The sequence below is a fragment of the Crocodylus siamensis genome, chromosome 1 (assembly GCF_052110815.1).
Source record: "Crocodylus siamensis isolate JL-2025a chromosome 1, ASM5211081v1, whole genome shotgun sequence".
Lineage (NCBI taxonomy): Eukaryota > Metazoa > Chordata > Crocodylia > Crocodylidae > Crocodylus > Crocodylus siamensis.
The window spans coordinates 309,299,032-309,316,759 of NC_143395.1; the positions used below are offsets into that span (position 1 = coordinate 309,299,032).

Below are 17,728 nucleotides of genomic sequence, written 5' to 3' on the forward strand. Positions count from 1 at the left end.
TCAAAGTCTTGTGGGCACAGTGGATGGCTGTGACCAGTTTCAATCGTCGGTCTGGTCATGCCCAAAAGTCCATGCTCTTTATGTGGGAGCTGACCAGAATTTTGGTGCCCTGGGAGCCAGGCCACACCCCTGCAAGTGCCACCAGCAGGAGTTGCCTGCCCAAGCCCCTGCCCTGCCCTGACGCCTCCGGTGACACATGACCGGAGGAGGTGACCTCAGGCCTTCAACACCCTGCCCTATCCTCCTGCCTTGCTGCTGCATCCACTGACAATTGGAGAGACTGACTCAGTGACTGCCCCACCCTTGGCGCAGCCCCAGACACCAGCATGAGGAGTGGCCAGCCAGTACCAGCTCCTCCCTGGAGGGCACCCTGGCCAGGTGCCAGCCTGCTGCACACTGTGGGCCATAGATAATATGTTACATTAATTACACTGTGGGCCATATAATATCTTACATTAATTACATTTGACAATTACTGGACGTAGCCAGACACTGTCACCGATGCAGAGGCCCATGCCAAGCTGCCAGCCCTGCCAGCCCTGGACACATGGTAAGTCCTGCACTGGGGAAGGGGAAGGGCCCTCCCAGTTCTGCCCCTGCCCCCACTCCCTGTCTGGCCCACCTGCAGTCCCCTGGCCCTCGGTTTCCCCTCCCACAGCACGCAAACAGGAAAGACACACTTCAGAATTTTATTGAGCAACCCGTGTCCCCACAGCTGGGTGGACACAGGCCTCTCACATGCCAAGGAAGGCATCAATGCCAGCAGTGATGTCCTCCTTGGCAACTGGTGACAGCGACGTGTAACACTGTGACAGGTAGCCCTCCAGGTGGCAGTGGAGGTTATGGGGTATCTCAAGCTTGCCGCCCACACTGTTGTAGTACAGGGTCCCAAACCAGATATGCAAGTATGCCTGGGGCACCAGGAGGATCAGCCACAGCAGGGGATAGTGGCTTGGGCACCCCTCAACCTGCACAAACAGCTCATCGTGCATCTTGCAGGCCACGCATGGGAGGGGCATGCTTGGGATGCAGCAGTGGTTCAGAGAGGGTCCTGGCTCCAGGGTGCTTGTCTGGAGAGGCTCCCTGTGTGTAGGGTGGGGGTATTGGCAGCCCCTTGCCTCAATTGTCTGGGAGCCCCATGTGCCCCAAACCTGGGTGCCATGCCATGGGCTGCAGAGCTTTTGGTCTACAAAAGAGAGGAGCAAAAGAGTGGGGTTTGGAGCCATGGAAGACATTACAAGTGTGCAGGTGTTGCCAGCAGCCTGGTCTGTCCTGCCCTGAGAAGAGGGTGGGGGAGGCAGGCTGCCCTGATGGAAAATGTCCTGGTGGAAAATATGTAGGAGGAACCAAATAACAACTGTGTACCAGAGAGAAAGGACACTAAAAATCCATCAAAAACAAAAATATCCAACTGCCTGTGGCTGCCCACTTCTCACAAGACAATCACTCCCTCTCGGATCTTTCAGTTCTAATTCTCAAAGGAACTTACAAAACACCTCTCAAAGATGAGCCTATGAGCTTCACTTCATAAATCTACTGGATACAAAAAATCATGGACTTAATATAGACATTAAATTTATGACACATTACAACCTGCCTGACATCTGACACAACAGGTCACCTGCCCCAAGCTGACCACTTGCATTTCCCTCCCTCCACCCTCCCCTCCGATCTCTACCCATTGTCTTCCAAACTTCCACTTATTTGCATTTACCTTCTTTTCTACCTTGGTGAACTCATAACAGCAGCAGAGTCTCTCAGTGCCTGAAAAAGGGTGATTGTTCCTGACAGCTTGCAAAAATTATTTTTCAACTATTTAGTTGGTCTGATAAAAGATATCACATGTACCCAAGAACCTTGCATGCTAGCACATCATAGTGCAGGAGACAGTAATGCAAACACTAACTTCCCTTATTTATGAGTGAGTCTATCCTGAAGCCTCTCTCTCTTTGCCGGTGAGTAAATTGAGTCCAAAGTGGTAGTATTAGCATTGGTAGTAAATTCTTAACATATATATGTGTATTAAAATTTCCAGACATAATTCTGCATTGCTGTAAGACATTACAAGTGTATAGGAATGTTAAAAAAGATTATGATTAGATGCTACATCATGAATAAGGCTGGAACCAAGGCCCATATAAAAATATATATTCAGTACAAACAAGCAAAAAAATCTTGTGTAAATCACTCAAGACCTAAAATCTCAGTTTCAAACATGACCTTAATACTTACAACTCTAAAGATGATGGCAAATAAACAATGCCAACAAATGAAGCACAGATGTGCCTAGCTCTTAGGCACCCTACTCATGGAGCAGAATGCCTGTAGAACCTCATTGGGAGCCTACACTCCCTATCTAATGCCTGGAGAATTAGGTGGTTCAGAAAGATCCAAAACAGCTAGTACATGAGCAAGGAGCTGCCACTTAAACTTTGCTGAACCCAAGGTTGTGTCTTTGTGCCAAGGTACCAGATTCATGCCCTTTACTTGAAATTCATAGAACCTGAAATCAAGTGCTTACAACCATTCCTTCAGCCACTAAAGGAGGGTCACACTTAGCAGCTGGCAATGAGCAAACTTCAGTGTAGTGAAGGGACAGCCAAGATGGCTCAGATACCAGAAGTGATCTGGCTGCAGCAGCTGGCAGTGGTATGTTAGCTAATTTACTCTGTCATATAGACAGCTCTGTCATATAAAGTGCTGCTATCGCTATATTGCTACCAGTACTCTGACATAGAGTAAGTCCCCCTGGATACACAGAGTGTCCTTGAAGTGTGACTTCCCAGAAGACAGTCTGATGAGGCCAGCAGGCACTTCAGGTGGCAAAACAGGAACAGATTACGCACTGTTACCTCTTACTGTACATAGTTGCATGTAAGTTTATGTATGTAATAAAGAGTTGCTCCACACCACAAGCCTCCAGATATTACAGGTACAGAAGCTAACTTGGATTTCTGTACATTGGAATGTGCAGAGCAGAGACAGCAGCTAGATTCTAGACTCCCCCAGGAAGTGGGAGACCTAGGTGTATTTTTCTTCTTTAGCTGAAGTGAGGCTGATGAGGGTGCACATCTCCTACCTGTCAAAAGTGTTCTATCTGCCATGATATAAAGGTTGGAGAAACTCTCAATTCCTCCTGATGAAGCTGTGCCACTGTGTAGAAAAATATTTAAGATTCTTATATGTCATGGAATGGCTGTTTAATGCCACTGACAAAAACAGTCCTAGCAGGAAAGATAAGGACCTGGGACTCCCCTCTTACAGATGAGTGCTCTAGCTAGATTATTTCAAAGCAATGCTCTTTCTACACTCGTTCTCCAGCCACATTGAAATTTTAATTCATTGCTGCATAATGGCATAGCTTCAAAGGGAAGAATGGAAAATGTACCCTACCCACCTTCAAGCTAGAATAACTCAGTGGTTAATGTAGTCTTCTGTGAAAAGGCAGGAAATGTTTGACTTCTGTGGGGCTGAGAAGATAACTGAAACCAGACCTTTCAGCTCCTGGGCAAATACCTAACCACTAGATTATTATATCTGAGATTATAATATCCAACAATTGAAATCTTCCACTGCATTAAGGGAGCCTGACCTTGACAGTGTGTATTGGGTCCGCTCTAAAAATGACTATTGAATCTGATCCATTAGGGGACTTGGGCAGAGAAAAGCCTGCTCTTGGATGCTGATTGGCCTGAGGCATGACATAAGTGCTGAGCTATTCAGGTGGGGGCAGCTGTGGTCAAGTGCAGAAGTAGAACTCTAGGCACATAAATTTAAAGCCAAACAGAGGCGATTTTTAGCCTTCTCAAGAGTTAGGGAGCAGCTAAGCAGGGGCCTTCATAGGTTGGTACTTTGGACTCTGGCACCTGGATTCTGTATAAGTCCTGCTCTAGGCCTTTATTGAATCTACTCCCTATCTCCTTTAGGCACTTTTGAAAATTTTAGCCTTTGCCTAAGCACTTTTAATAATGCATTATGGCTGTAAACATATAATTAAGATTAGTAATACTAATCAGCATTAAACTGTTTCAGTAAGGCCATTTGACAATTACACAGGAAAAAAGATTAAATTACTTGAATCCATATAATATGTTACATTAATTACATCATTTGACAATTACTGCATATGACATCTGTCAGAAAAAAGTATGACAATTGAATAGATTTTTTTTTCCATGACAGATGCAATACTACGCAATTTTCTAATGGCATCTATTATGAACATGCAACATAGTAAACTCTTAGGATAATTTAAGTACACTATTAAGTACTTTAGTGCACTTAAAGTAAATGTTCTACCTTACTTTCCATAAAAGATAATTAACAGAACTTATTCTACAAAATCCATAACACCGATTCTTGATTGAGTGTCTTAGGCTTTAACTATTTTAGCTAAAAAAGAGCTACTATCAGTGGTTACAGTAGGTAAATATAGCATAAGGAGGGAATAAATTGTGAATAAGTGTCTACACTGAAGTAAAAAGACACAGGGAACCTGAGGTATGCTATAACTATTTTTATACATCTCAAATATCTGATAGAAAACACAAAATAGCTAATATAAAACCTGTTATGAAGGAATTATTTTTCTCCCTTATACCTCTCCTGTAGAATTGGTCAGTTAAGACATTGCTTGAAGACACCTGAAACATTATTGAGCAGAGATGAAATTTACTGTCTCAATCCACAAGTAACAAAAAGATGCTCTTCAGGTTGCCAGCCTTGTAAATTCAACCTTTCACACTGTCACTAATGCCACTCCTGAATGTTAATTTCTCCACTTCTCTCACACTTCTTGTGCACTTTCTTCCATGCCACACTCTACGCATGAGAAAGCAACCCTAATTTAAGCTCATTCCCATCTCTTCTTCTCTCTTTCTTCCTCAACCTCTGCTGCAATGCTTACAAGAAAATATTAAGCAGCAGCTAGGTGGGCTGATATTTAAGGATCATTGATATTTATTTTTAAAAATAACTGTAAATGATTCATAATGAAAACGTACACATAGTTAGCTTCTGTAATTGTATGGCCCTGTTATCTTAACATCTGCCTAACTTTCACATTTCCCTCTTATTAATTAAATTAATTTAGTGCATATTGGCTTAAATTCTTGTTCCTTGAAGAAAGGATTATTTATTACTACATAATTGTATGACACATATTCCAATGAGAATGAGATTGTAGTTGAAACCTTTAGGATTTACACAATATACTGTAAAATTAGCAATGAAATATGTACAGTACTGTATTATATATTACTTCAATAACAACAAAACAGACAACAAAAGTGGAATTTAATTTTGGTTTGAAAAATGCATTATATACAGAGGGGAGGATTTTTTCTTATTTTCTATAAACAGGTTAAACGTAAAAGTTTTCCTTACTTTAGTGCAACAGAATTAGTGATTGGTGCAAAAATGAATATGAAATCTAACTCGCTCACTAAAATTTTAGGGAATATATATTTCTGTACCCATGATTTTGGCCTCTAATGAATCTAACCATGAAACTCTTGAAACAGGATGAGAAGTATCACAATCTGAACTTAGATCTCGCTCATTTTTTTTTCAAAAATAATGCCTAATACTAAAATGGTATCAATAAATATATATTTGTGTTGTGTTATATTATGTTGTAATGGAATGTATGGTCTATTGATCTGATAGCATTATACTATTGTGACATGTTACCTATAGTTCATATAATTATTTCATATTATTTAATATTCAGTGTTTGTAGAATTTTCAGCAGCCATACATACAAGGTGATTGAGATTTAGACACATACCTTAATTCATTGTAAAAACAAACATTTTAATTAAATTATTGGTAAGAACATTTTTTTCAGTATATTTAATTAAAAAAATAATAATGAATCTACTCAGTGAAGATACTGGCACACTGGACCAGCAGCCATAGTTTATTACTTTTCTGCTAGGGGACAAAGGTATGTAGATTAACAGAAGCTATTCAGCTTTTGATGAACCAGCAATATCACTTAAAAGCTTGAACCTATTAATCAGTTTAGTTTTATTTTAAGAACAAAACCTTGTTATGTGACCATTACTCATATATTCTCATGAAGATTTATTCTAAGACTCTGGTAGAAGTAATAGACCATCAAAAAGTAAATGCAACTGGAAATAATATTTATTTAAGGAGGTTTGAACCCCCCTCTCTTCCATTTTACAGGAAGACCAGTAAATGAACCTCCAAAATCTGGTCTGATAAAAATCACACAACTAACTTTTGTATGTGAAAGAGAACATTATGGTCAAATAACCTTTAGTGGCTTGGCACAGCCTAGACTACACTGATTTGATTGTTATGTCTGGGGATTCAGCCTGGGGATAAAATAAAGAAAATGAAAGCTTCCCTATTGATTAATTCAACTCCTTTGTCTTTATATTTAAAGGTTCATTTTCAGAGTCTGCCAAACTGTAAGTTCTCTCACAGAAAGCTCCCATTGGTGAAGGTGAGTTGACAATTGAGATTGGTATTTTTGACACATGCATAGCTGGGAAATTGAACAGACATTGATCTGCACTTAAAAGGCATTATGTGCATAGCTTTAAAGCGTAAAGAAGTTGGTCATCCAGTCTGATTGGTTTATTATAGCACCATTGGTCAAAACAGTAGCGATGCATACAGTATTAAGGGTTCTATCTGATTTGTTAATGTGCTACCACATTTAGGCAGTATGGAACTTAATTTATGGTAACAAGTTTTTTAAGTAACAGGAACAACATGCAAAAAGAATTGCTCAAGAATTAGGAGAATGCTGACTGCCTTTGCTGGTTAAAGTTTTGACTATTCGGATAATATAAAAATGATACATTGAAAAAACTAGTAATCATCCCAACCACAACAAAAATACAATCTAAAGTCACCACATCTGCTCTGAAGAGAATACATAGGACACCCACATTTCTGACCTGAAATGTGCTTTTACAACGTATGGACACTGCAGCAGAAAAATAGATCATGTCTTTGAAGGAGACACCCAAATACTCTGCAGTAATTTGCTACAATAACAAAGAACCCTCACTTATGACCATTCAAAAGAACCATCAAACAATTACAGACTATACTTGATAAATATCAGACCTTGAAAGAATATTCACAGCCCTTTTGCTCCTGGGTTTTAAACAACCCCCTAACCTTGCCCAGCTCAACATCAGAAGAAAACTTTACACTGTTCAAGAGACATCAAATGGGACAAAGCCTTGCTTCAACAATAGATACAAAACCTGACAGTGTATCTCCACTGCTACAACAATCAACACACCCCAACAATGAGCCTATACACGCTCAAGCCAAAATGTAGTATATCTTATTCAGGGGACCAAATGCCCTCATGGAAGCTACATGGGTGAAACTAGACTAATGCTACACACCAACCTGAATGATCACAGGAAAAATTTTAAAAAGAAAGACACACAAACATGTGTAAGGGAACACTTTTCACAGAACAACTAATCACTTTCTGACCTCACTAGCCTTGTGTTTAAGGATAATTTAAATAATATATTCAAAAGGTAAGTCTGGAAACAAAAGATGGTTGAATACTTAGAACCAAAGATTGAACACTAATATTAACTTTGTGGCGTATTGTAATCTAAGTGACTCCAGATAACCTTTATTCATGCTACAGATAATAATGACCCCCTTTCTTTTCTAAAGGGTTTGATCCTCCACTAAGCAAGCTATTCTTTCTTCTATGATTTGCTTGTCTGCTACTCCCGAAAATTTCTCTCTTCTCTAGCTTCACAGACCTGAGAGATGTTTTTAAATCTTCCATTTTGCCTGCTTTTCCCTCAGACCTGAAGAAGAATGCATTGCATTTGAAAGCTTGTCTATGTCTATCACAACGATGCAGTTGATCTAATAAATGATATAACCCACAGCAATCTATAAGCATGATATGTTATATTACCTTATTGGTACTTTAAAAACCACAGTTAGGATAAAAGAGGTATTTTGAGCCCTGGAAAAGGTACACTGGTGGAATACCATTCTTCCTGCTCAAAAACTACTTTCATCAGTGAACTGACAGTTCAGAAATCTAATTCATGTAAAGTCCTGTGGTATATGGGTGCCAGTGCAGTGACAAGGGGAGGGAAGCAAGACGCCGTCCAAGGGTCTCATCCTTTCCTGGTGGAGCAGAGGGGGTGTGGCCAGGCACCAGCCATGGCTAGCAGACAGAATATGCCAGTGTGGGGAAAAAGTCCTCTCTCTGAAGCAAGGTATTGAACACAGCAATTTTCAAAGCATACAACAGGGAACTACCAAGAATCATACCTAAGCTAAGATACATCCCAGTAAAACAGCATACACAGCTTAGCCTAATTTAAAATGTAAACCAGAAAGACAAGAGTTAGTTTTACTAGTCCTAAGGGCAGAGTGTCTTCTTACAGTCAGATATGCAGAAAGGCTTTGTTTATATGTTTTGTTTTATAATGTAAATGTAGCTGTCTGCATTCTTTGGTGAGACTGTCTTCACCTTCCCTTTACATCTCCAGCATGTGTGATCACTGATGATTGTCAGGTCTTTACCAAAACTTCCCACCTCTCAGTCTGGTCCTGCAAATCTTAGCTCTGAAAATGCAGGGCTTGGATCTGCACACTGATCTGCTTGCCTCTTTCCCCAGCTCTGGGACATGCAGACAAACCAAACCACAGAGACTGCAGCCAGAGCCCTGGCAGTTCCAGGGGAGAGAGGGGTCCAGGGACAGAGGAAGCGATTAACTCTGTCCCTGCCTGTTTACAGGTAAGCTATGGAGGTATGGCTGGGGCTGGCAAACAGCAGCTGTGGTCCCCAGGGTTTGCCAGCAGAGGGCAGGATGGAGGTGGGGGAGAAGAGGGGACGGAGGGAGAAATTTACCTCAGGGGCTATGGCTGGCCAGTGTCTGCCCACACCCTGCCCCTGCTCTGGCTAGAGAGCAGAGGGGAAGGGCCAGCCCTGCTGTGAAGCAGTGAGTCCCACCCAGTCCAAGAGCATGCTGGATTAATTTTAAACCAGCAAGGGGTCTGGGAAAGACATTGCATAAATCGGTTTGGGCCATATCAAACATGGTCTCTCCACTAAGACTACCTCATAGTCTCACTAAAGCACCACATCTGGCTCTAGATCCCCTCATCAACACAGAGACACGTAATCACTAGACCAAACAATATGGATTATAATACCGGGGGTTCATTCATCTGCTTCTCTACAAATGCCATACATGCCATTACCTGCTTAGTGTGCTTCTACTCTCTACACTGGACAGACAGAACGATGCCTATGTGAAAGAATGAATGGATATTGATCTGACGTCAATTTGAGGAAGACACAAAAGTCTGTGACAGACCACTTGAATCCCATCACTGACCTCAGAGAAGCTGTTCTTAAACAACAAAACTTTAAAAACCAACTTGAACATGAAACTGCAAAACAAGAAATCATTTACACCTGAACTGTGATAAGCAGGGATCCTGGTTTTCTCTGATAAAAAAAAAATCCCCAATTTTCAGATAACAAAAAGTAACCCCAAATCCACATTTTTCCATGATTAAAATGAAAATGAAATGCCATTTCATTTGAATCATGGAAAAATGTGAATTTTAGATTACTTTCTCTGAAAATTGGGGATTTTTTTAATTAGAGAAAACCAGGATCCTTGGAGATACGTATTGTCTCAACAGAGACTCTGGATTCTTACCAGGCTATCACCAAGTCCTCATTTTTTAAATTTGGGATCTCCAAACTAATGTCAGTGATAGTTTTCTTTACATGTTACATACTTCAGGCTAATTGAAATAAGACAATAAAATGACTATGAAATTATACTGTTACTTTTCATAAGAAATTATTATTTTCAATTGCCAAAACACCTGATGTATTAAAAATATGATTTGCTAAAAGTTTACATAATGGAAATATCATAAATAATTTTAATAAAATCACTACCAAAATGTAAAATCACTACATCTAATATCTAGGTGCTAATGATATTGCAAAACTCCTATTCAGATTCCTAATACCTGTAAGAACCTAAGTTTCCAGTAGTCAAGTCCACTTAGTGGCTAAATTTCCATGACTGGGCATGACAGAAGTGCCTAAATGTAAATACTGGGCCAATTTCACGCCTAAATGTAAAGCTTAGCTGAATTCACAAATAAGGCACTTCTCTCCTTGTCTTGCCTGTAGAGACCAGTCTGGTAGATGGATTTTGAGTATACTTAATCCTGCAGAGAAGTCAGGAAGAATAAAGATATGGTGTTTCCCTTTTCCCAAGACTTCCTAGGGGTTAGACCAAGTTCAAGTTTCTTTTCCTCCTGTTTTAGAGCCAGGTCTAAAATCCAACTCTCCTAACTCTCAAGGGCTACTACTTACTACAAGGCTGCCAAGTATTTTGAACTCTCCTGTCCAAGCTTTCCACTTTATATGAAATGCTTGAATATTGTGTGGATGAGGGACTGAAGCTTGGGTCTCCTAGGTGAGTGTCCTTATCATTAGAATCAGTGTCAGTCTCTGCTGTTTCAGAGTAAATATTTAAGTAAAATTCTGGTGAATCTAAATCTCTATTTCTACAATACAACTCTCCAAGCCTAAGAGTGTTGTTACACTGAATATCATGGTGAAAGAATGTTGCTGTAACTACTTAGCATGGAGAAGAGCAGAGAGGCTATCATATTTCTTTTTAAAGGGCTGTGTTATAGACTGTAGATGAAAAGCTTCATTTCTTTTAGAATGTGTACAATATAATGTAACGTGACAAAATTTTCCCATTAGCCAAAATTTAATAATCCAATATTCCAATAATCTAAGACAAAGTCCAATGAGACAATTGTCCAAATATTCTGACCAGTGAGGCTCTGACCTGTTTTCATCCAACAGGCATCATCACTGGTCAAACTGTTTTTATCAATGTCACATTTCCTTTCTATCTAAAGAGGAATATAAAACCACCTGTTACTTTCACTAGTCCCATTACAAAAGTTGCAAACAGGAAGGTATACATCACATTCTGAAATTAAGATGGAAAAAGCAGATTAGATGTTGTATAAAATCATTTACTATTAATACAGATATACATTATACACTCTCTCACTCTCCCTGTGTATATGTGTTTGTGTATATGTACGTAAACACACACACACTATATATGTACACTCACTATATTTCCACATACATCCCACACATGCAATAGCAATAGTACAGGTGCACAGCTATCTTTAAACAGAGAGCCTTAACTTGTTGCATACTACAAAGTTGTTATGGGGGTTCTGTAAATAGATGATTTGCAGGATTAGTGGGCATAAAATGTTCATGTAGATATATATTATTTTGCTTTAAATAAAACAATTTAATCAAATTTGTGCATAAAATCGTGCACTAATTATTCCGTTTTTACATAATTTCAGCAGACTTTTGACTAAGTAATGACTGTAGAACTTAGTCTACCAACTGTAATTGTAATTTACTACATTTAGAGCACTAAGAAATACAAGCACACTAAAATAAATCCAGAGACATCTATTTCCCAGATTAACCGAAAGGGATTAATAAAGTGACCGTTTCACTCTTCAACAGGCATCTTTAAAAATATATATTTTTGTTTTGGAGAAAGACACAGAGTACCTTAATGGGAAAAGCAGGATGCAGGAAGCATTACCTGTCAGCTCTGTGTTCCTGAGGGAACCCTGGCACCCAGCTTGCTGGACTTACAAAGGACTTTTTTCCCTCCCACCCCATACCTCACCTAACCAGAACTAAGCAGAAGAAAAGTTTAATAGGCATCTCAGGCTGTACATTCCCCAGTCCCACTATGGGAGGCCTATTTAAACCTGTTTGACTAAAACTCAGTTGGCGGGTTAAGGAATGCTGAGGCAGGAGACCAAGTTAGAGGGGGCATGGACAACATTTGAACAATGGTTAAGGGTTCATCACAACGTCCAGCCCGTTGGAGCCTTGACCACAAACGCTCATACTTTTCCTGGGATGACTAGTGGAAATCCTCCCCACAAAGTTTATGAACACTCCAAGTAATCAATCCCCTTAAGTATGTTAAAAGATTACAGTAAGATCTGAAAGTCATGCTAAGCTGAGGCTTATTCACAACAGGTAAAATACAAAACACTGATGCTGACGTCACAGTGCAAGCACAGCTACACTATCTGAGAAGAAACAATGTGGTATCCCTTCCAGTTTATCTTCTATATTCATAAAAATTTCAAGCTGGTTCCTAGATGTCTGGTTATTCCTTAAACCTTTATGTTTTTCCTGGTTGTTAATCAGTTTCTTGAGATGTTCCAAACCAGATAACCCCTTGTCACTGAAAAAGGTAATTCATTTAAATTGAAACTATTATAACAGAATTTCCCCTTGCAATTATGGCTTGGGACCCTCTTGATTTACACAATTAAAAGAATGCTTTGAAGAGGCTGGACTAAGGGTATAAGAAAGCTGTAAAGCAGCAAACAGTATACTTCAAGAGGGAGAAATCTCTGTGACACCATCAGCTGTTGTTCTCAGGAAGTTGGGAGAAACAGATTGTCTCTTTCCATCGCCTGTTTAACCTTCAACCATCGTGCTAGGAACTTTTCCTGTCAACAAACCACTCAAGTGCCTTGGAACGGTGAGATACCAGCTGTCTCTCTCTCTCCTTCTTCCTAGGCATAGCTTTCTGAACCTGAATTTTATTAGTTAAGCTTGAGCTAGGTTTCCTCAAATACTCAATTAAACCAGGGTAATATTGTAATTGTTTTTGTTTGTTTTTCCTTGCATGTCTGTTATTACTAGTATCATCATAAATTTCATATACTTAACAATAATAACTTTTATAGTCAAACTGGTGGTAACTGCGTGGATTTTTTCTTCTTTGCTTCCCCTTCCCCACTTGATCTGCAGCAACACTTCTTTTACCCAAGTCAAAGATCCCTGCGAAGCCCCAAAATACTGTGGGATCCACTCATCAAGAGGCTACCATTACTAGGACAATTAGGGCAAAGATTAGGATGTGCTGAGTTTGAGATACATAAGTGGATTAACTTGTATAGGCTGATTGACCCAGTTTGGCTCAGACATGCCCTAATAAATTGAATGCTGGCCCATGAGGGTGTCAGCTGGACACCCAGCTGGATTAAGACATATTCTGTTCACCTGTGTGCTTGTGTCTGACTGCATTTTATTCTTACTTTAATGAACTGATTTCTAGCATATGAGGGTGTCAGCCTGTATATGCTGATCAACCCCGCTGGATCAGGCGTGTTGCGTTAATCTGTGTATGTATGTATTTGACTGATTTGGTGACAGGAAGAACGCAGCCCCATTGAAACTGAGTCCTACAAGATAGCTTCATTGGAGGTGAGGACTTTTAGAAGGGAGAGATACAGCTCCATATAGAAACACAAGTAACACAAGCAACACATTAATAGAATTACAAAGAGCCTAGAAACATGCCCCTAATAAATGAGTACGCCCCAAGGTGATAGGCAAATCTGGTAACAGAATGGAATGGCAAAAAATAGCAAAGTAGTAAGGGAGAAAGATATTTGATGAGGCAAATTACAGTTAGCCATTAATTTCTTAAATTTTCCTAATAATTTTATTCTAAGTAAAAAAAATAGGAAAACTTTTTAATGAAAATTTTCTCAAAAAGTCCTATTTTTCAACCATCTCTATGCAACACAGAAGAGTACAAATATTCCCAAGCCAAGAAATTCTCATCCTGATCCTGCTCATCATCACCCTGTTTTGTGGTTTACTAATATTCAATAAAAAAATAAAAGGTATAATCTATGTCATTTATATGGAAGCTATTGCTTTATAGACATGGCATTTTTACCTAGAAATATATTATTGGAACTTCAGTTGTTTAGAATGAACTCAGCTCTTCACATTAGCAGCTGAAGTTGCTAATGAGGAACCATTATTGTTCTTAATGTCTTTTTCGTTTAATCAACTAATCACTCATCCACTCTCACCTAACTTACCCTGCCAGCATAATGCATAATGGTGAAGTTGGAGCCTTGATCCTTTGGTGCAAGATTGCCATTTCCATCTTTTGTGGAGGAATATACAGCATTGGTGTCTGAAGTTTCCAAGTAAGACTGAAGGCGTTTAGAAAGACTCTGTTCCATGGACCAAATGGATTGGCTTTCTTCATCCAGCATTGACAGAAAACCAGATGGCTTCTAAAATGAAACATGTTTAGTCATTAGTGGCAGAATATCAGTTCTTCCCTGTACAGGTACCTATCTTCCTTTTGGTTATAAGTATGGATCCAAATTTAGAACAGAATATCAGCTTCTAGAGGAAATGCAAAGACCGACATTTGATATCCCCCCCCAAAATGGGATTTTTGCTAATTTGTAAGAAAAATGAAAAGGACTGCACTCAAGAAACAAGACCAGACAAAAGAAACCCCTATGCCACAACAGAAGGTTGGTGGACCAATATAAGCAGAGAACCCCTGATACACCCTCTCCTGTGCTGAACTGCTATGGATACTGCTGGTCTACAGGATGATTAGGGAAATCTCTCTCTTTGGGTCTATTTACAACCACTACCTTTCCTATAAATACTTAAACCAGAAAATAATGCCCTGCATTTTTATTAGCCTAACATCATCTGGGTCATATCCAGAAGAGGACTTATACATCCAAAACAGAACTAGATAGAATTTAGATGCCTAAATCCAATATAGGAGTCCAGAATCCCTACTAAACCCCTAGGTAGATATCTAAAATTTATTCCTGTTCAATCTGAATGTTTTCTGCACTTCTGCAGTTGCCTAGAACTTCTCCAGCCTAAGAACATAGGGGCCCCTGCCTAAGCTACCATGAGATCCAGATATGAAGGGTGAATACCCTTTAAGCCATGTGAATGTAGATCAGGAGAGATGCATACCGCTATTTGTTAGTGACAGGAGCCATGCAAGGAAATTGGTGTAAGTAACTCTGGTGCGGGATTGGGCAGGATCATAGCCAGGATTGTGTGGGGTTGACAGGACCGCAGGGATTGGTGGGTCTGTAGGGGGAAGGTAGCTTAGTCAGGGGAGGAGGTCTGGGGGCCTAAAAATAGCCAATCAGAGTTAAGGGGTGGGAACAGTGCAGCCCTGGGACTGGTGCCAGTGGCTGGGCTTTCCCAGCCCCACTGCTGCACTGTGAATGCATAAAGGTGTGTACAAGGTTGAGTTAATTTGGGCTCAATTTGAGTTAGTTCACATCTTCAGGTGAACTAACTGAGATTGGGTACACCATTTTTTGGATGATTTAAACCCACTGCACATCTGTATAATTGAAAATTTATTAGGACAGTGTGAAAATTTCGCCTGGTGTTTCATTTCAAAGCTGTTTCAGTATGGGTTGCGATCAAAACAGTGAAATTGAAATGAAACAAAAGGCTTCAAAACACCTTTGAAACAGAACAAAGGCACTTGAAATGGGCTTACTTGGCTTCAGCGCCAGTCTCAGGTGGCAGTGGCAGCCTCCTCTCATCCGGCATGCAAATCTGGGGGTTTGCACCCCTGGGGGAGTCTGGCACAGCCCAGCAGCCCTCCCGGGGGTACAGACCTCCAGATCTACATGCCAGATGAGAGGAGGCTGCCGCTGCCACCTGGGACCAGCAGCAGCATAAATCTTCCCTGGCATTCGGTGCGGGCTGTGTCCAGGGCTGGTCCCAGGTGGCAGCGGCAGCGTCCTCTCATCCGGCACACAGATCTGGGGTTTCACATACCCAGAAGGAGTCCAGCACAGATCAGCAGCTCTTCTGGGGGTACAGACCCCCAGATCTGCGTGCCGGATGAGAGGAGGCTGCTGCTGCTGGCAAGTGTCAGGAGTTTTGCTTTGAACAGTTTGAGGTGCAGCTTCCCAGAAGCCTGGATGCCTATCTCCTTGAAACTTGGCAGGCATCATGCCCTCAGAAGGGTCTATCATCCTTGCAATTTTCATCCAAATCAGGCAAGGTAAGACAAAGTTTTAGGCACTGTCATTGTTCCCCATTATAACCTATGGGCAAAACATCGAAACACATCGAAACAGGGAAGCAGTTTCGACAAAATGAAACAGAACAGTGATTTGAAACAAAATGAAATGATGAAATGAAGCACTGTCCCTTTGAAATGGTGAAATGGAAGTTGAAATGAATGGTGCTGTTTCACACAGCCCTAGCATTTATACATAAATGTGACTTCTGAATGTACCTTCAGTGGGGCAGGTCCTATATCTCCCGACAGACTCAGGCAAGTAGTTGTGCTCAGAGTATACCTATCATGTAATGAGACTGGGCATCTCATAAACTGCAGTTGCAGCAATTTCATTTTTAGAGTTTGGATGGAGGAGAAGTCCATCTTTTATGTAGTGTCTAATGGTTAAAGCACTCACCCAGAAATAAGAGACCATAGCTCTAAGTCTCTTCAGTCTGAGGGGGATATCTTAGTCCTCTGAAGACTGCCCTTTCAGAAGAGGGCTTCAAAACAGTCTAGATGAGGGCAATCTCCAACTTTTCTGCTGAAACTGTACCATGGTATAGTAAACAATACAAAATGCATAGGGCCAGGAAAAGGAAGAGAGAGCATAACTGTAGGCCAACAGTTAGGACGCTCAGTTGGAAGGGATGTCTCTGCTTCCAACACTGAATATGCATTTAAAGTAATTGATCATGACATAAAAAGCATAAGTAATCCTGGAACCTAAGACCTGAGGTTCCTCCATTCCAGTCAAGTGATTTGTTCATCAGGGATACTGTTTTTCTCTGATTAAAAAGAAAATCCCCAATTTTTGGATTAAAAAAAAGTAACCCCAAATCTACATTTTTCCATGATTAAAATTAAATGCCACTAATATATGGGTGTGTGTGCATCTATATATATATATATGTGTCTGCGTGAGTGCATAAGTGTGTGTGTGTGTGTGTGTGTGTGTGTGTGTGTGTGTGTGTGTGTGTGTATAGTGGTGTTTCATTTTAATCATGGAAAAATGTGGATTTGGGGTTACTTTATTTAATCTTAAAATTGGGGATTTTATTTTTATCAGAGAAAACTAGGATCCCAGCTGATCATAAGGGTCAATTTTCCTCTCTGTTTTCTCTTTCTTGCCTTATGAATCTTAGTTTGCTATCTGTAAAATGTCTTAGCTTCAACAAAAGAGTAGGAAGAGCCTCTACAACTGATGGCTAGAGCACTCTCCTGGTAGAAGTGAAATGGGGATTTGACACAGTCCCACAAGAAAGAGCAAGACCTAGAATCCAGGTTGCCTAATATCTGGGTAAGTGCTCTTACCACTAAGTTATATAACAGGTAGACATTAACATCTTAAAGCAAACCAGTGAGTTCTGCTCACTCACTCACATCATGTTTGGACCCTACATGCTGAGTAGACAGAGGTGCTTGTCTACAAGCTCTGATTCCTGGACCTAATCTCTGGGCATGAGTTCAGACTCCTATTGTACTTAGTGCTATTTACTAGGGCTGTGTGAAATTTCACCAGCTGTTTCATTTTGATGATGTTTTAACACATTTTTGAGCTCAAAACAGTGAAGTTGAAATGAAACGAAGGTCTTTGAAACGAAGGTCTTCAAAACAGCCTTGAAATGAAACAAGAGAAGTCGAAATGTTTCCAAAGTTTCAAAACATTTTGAGTTTCGAAGCTGAAGCTGGGCTTCCCTGCAGGGAAACAGAAATTAAGGAGAGGGATGGGGAAGAGGGTGGAAGGACACAGTGAGGGTGTACCTTAACACACA

General features: G+C 40.4%; 1 protein-coding gene across 1 annotated transcript in view; it reads right to left on the reverse strand.

Moving 5' to 3' along the window:
• Positions 1–17,728, reverse strand: part of MYO16 (myosin XVI) — a 545,578-nt gene that overhangs the window by 158,248 nt on the left and 369,602 nt on the right. Inside the window, exon 23 of the mRNA XM_090022346.1 lies at positions 13,981–14,181. Within this exon, the coding sequence (XP_089878472.1) occupies positions 13,981–14,181 (201 nt within the window). The remainder of the gene's footprint in view (positions 1–13,980; positions 14,182–17,728) is intronic.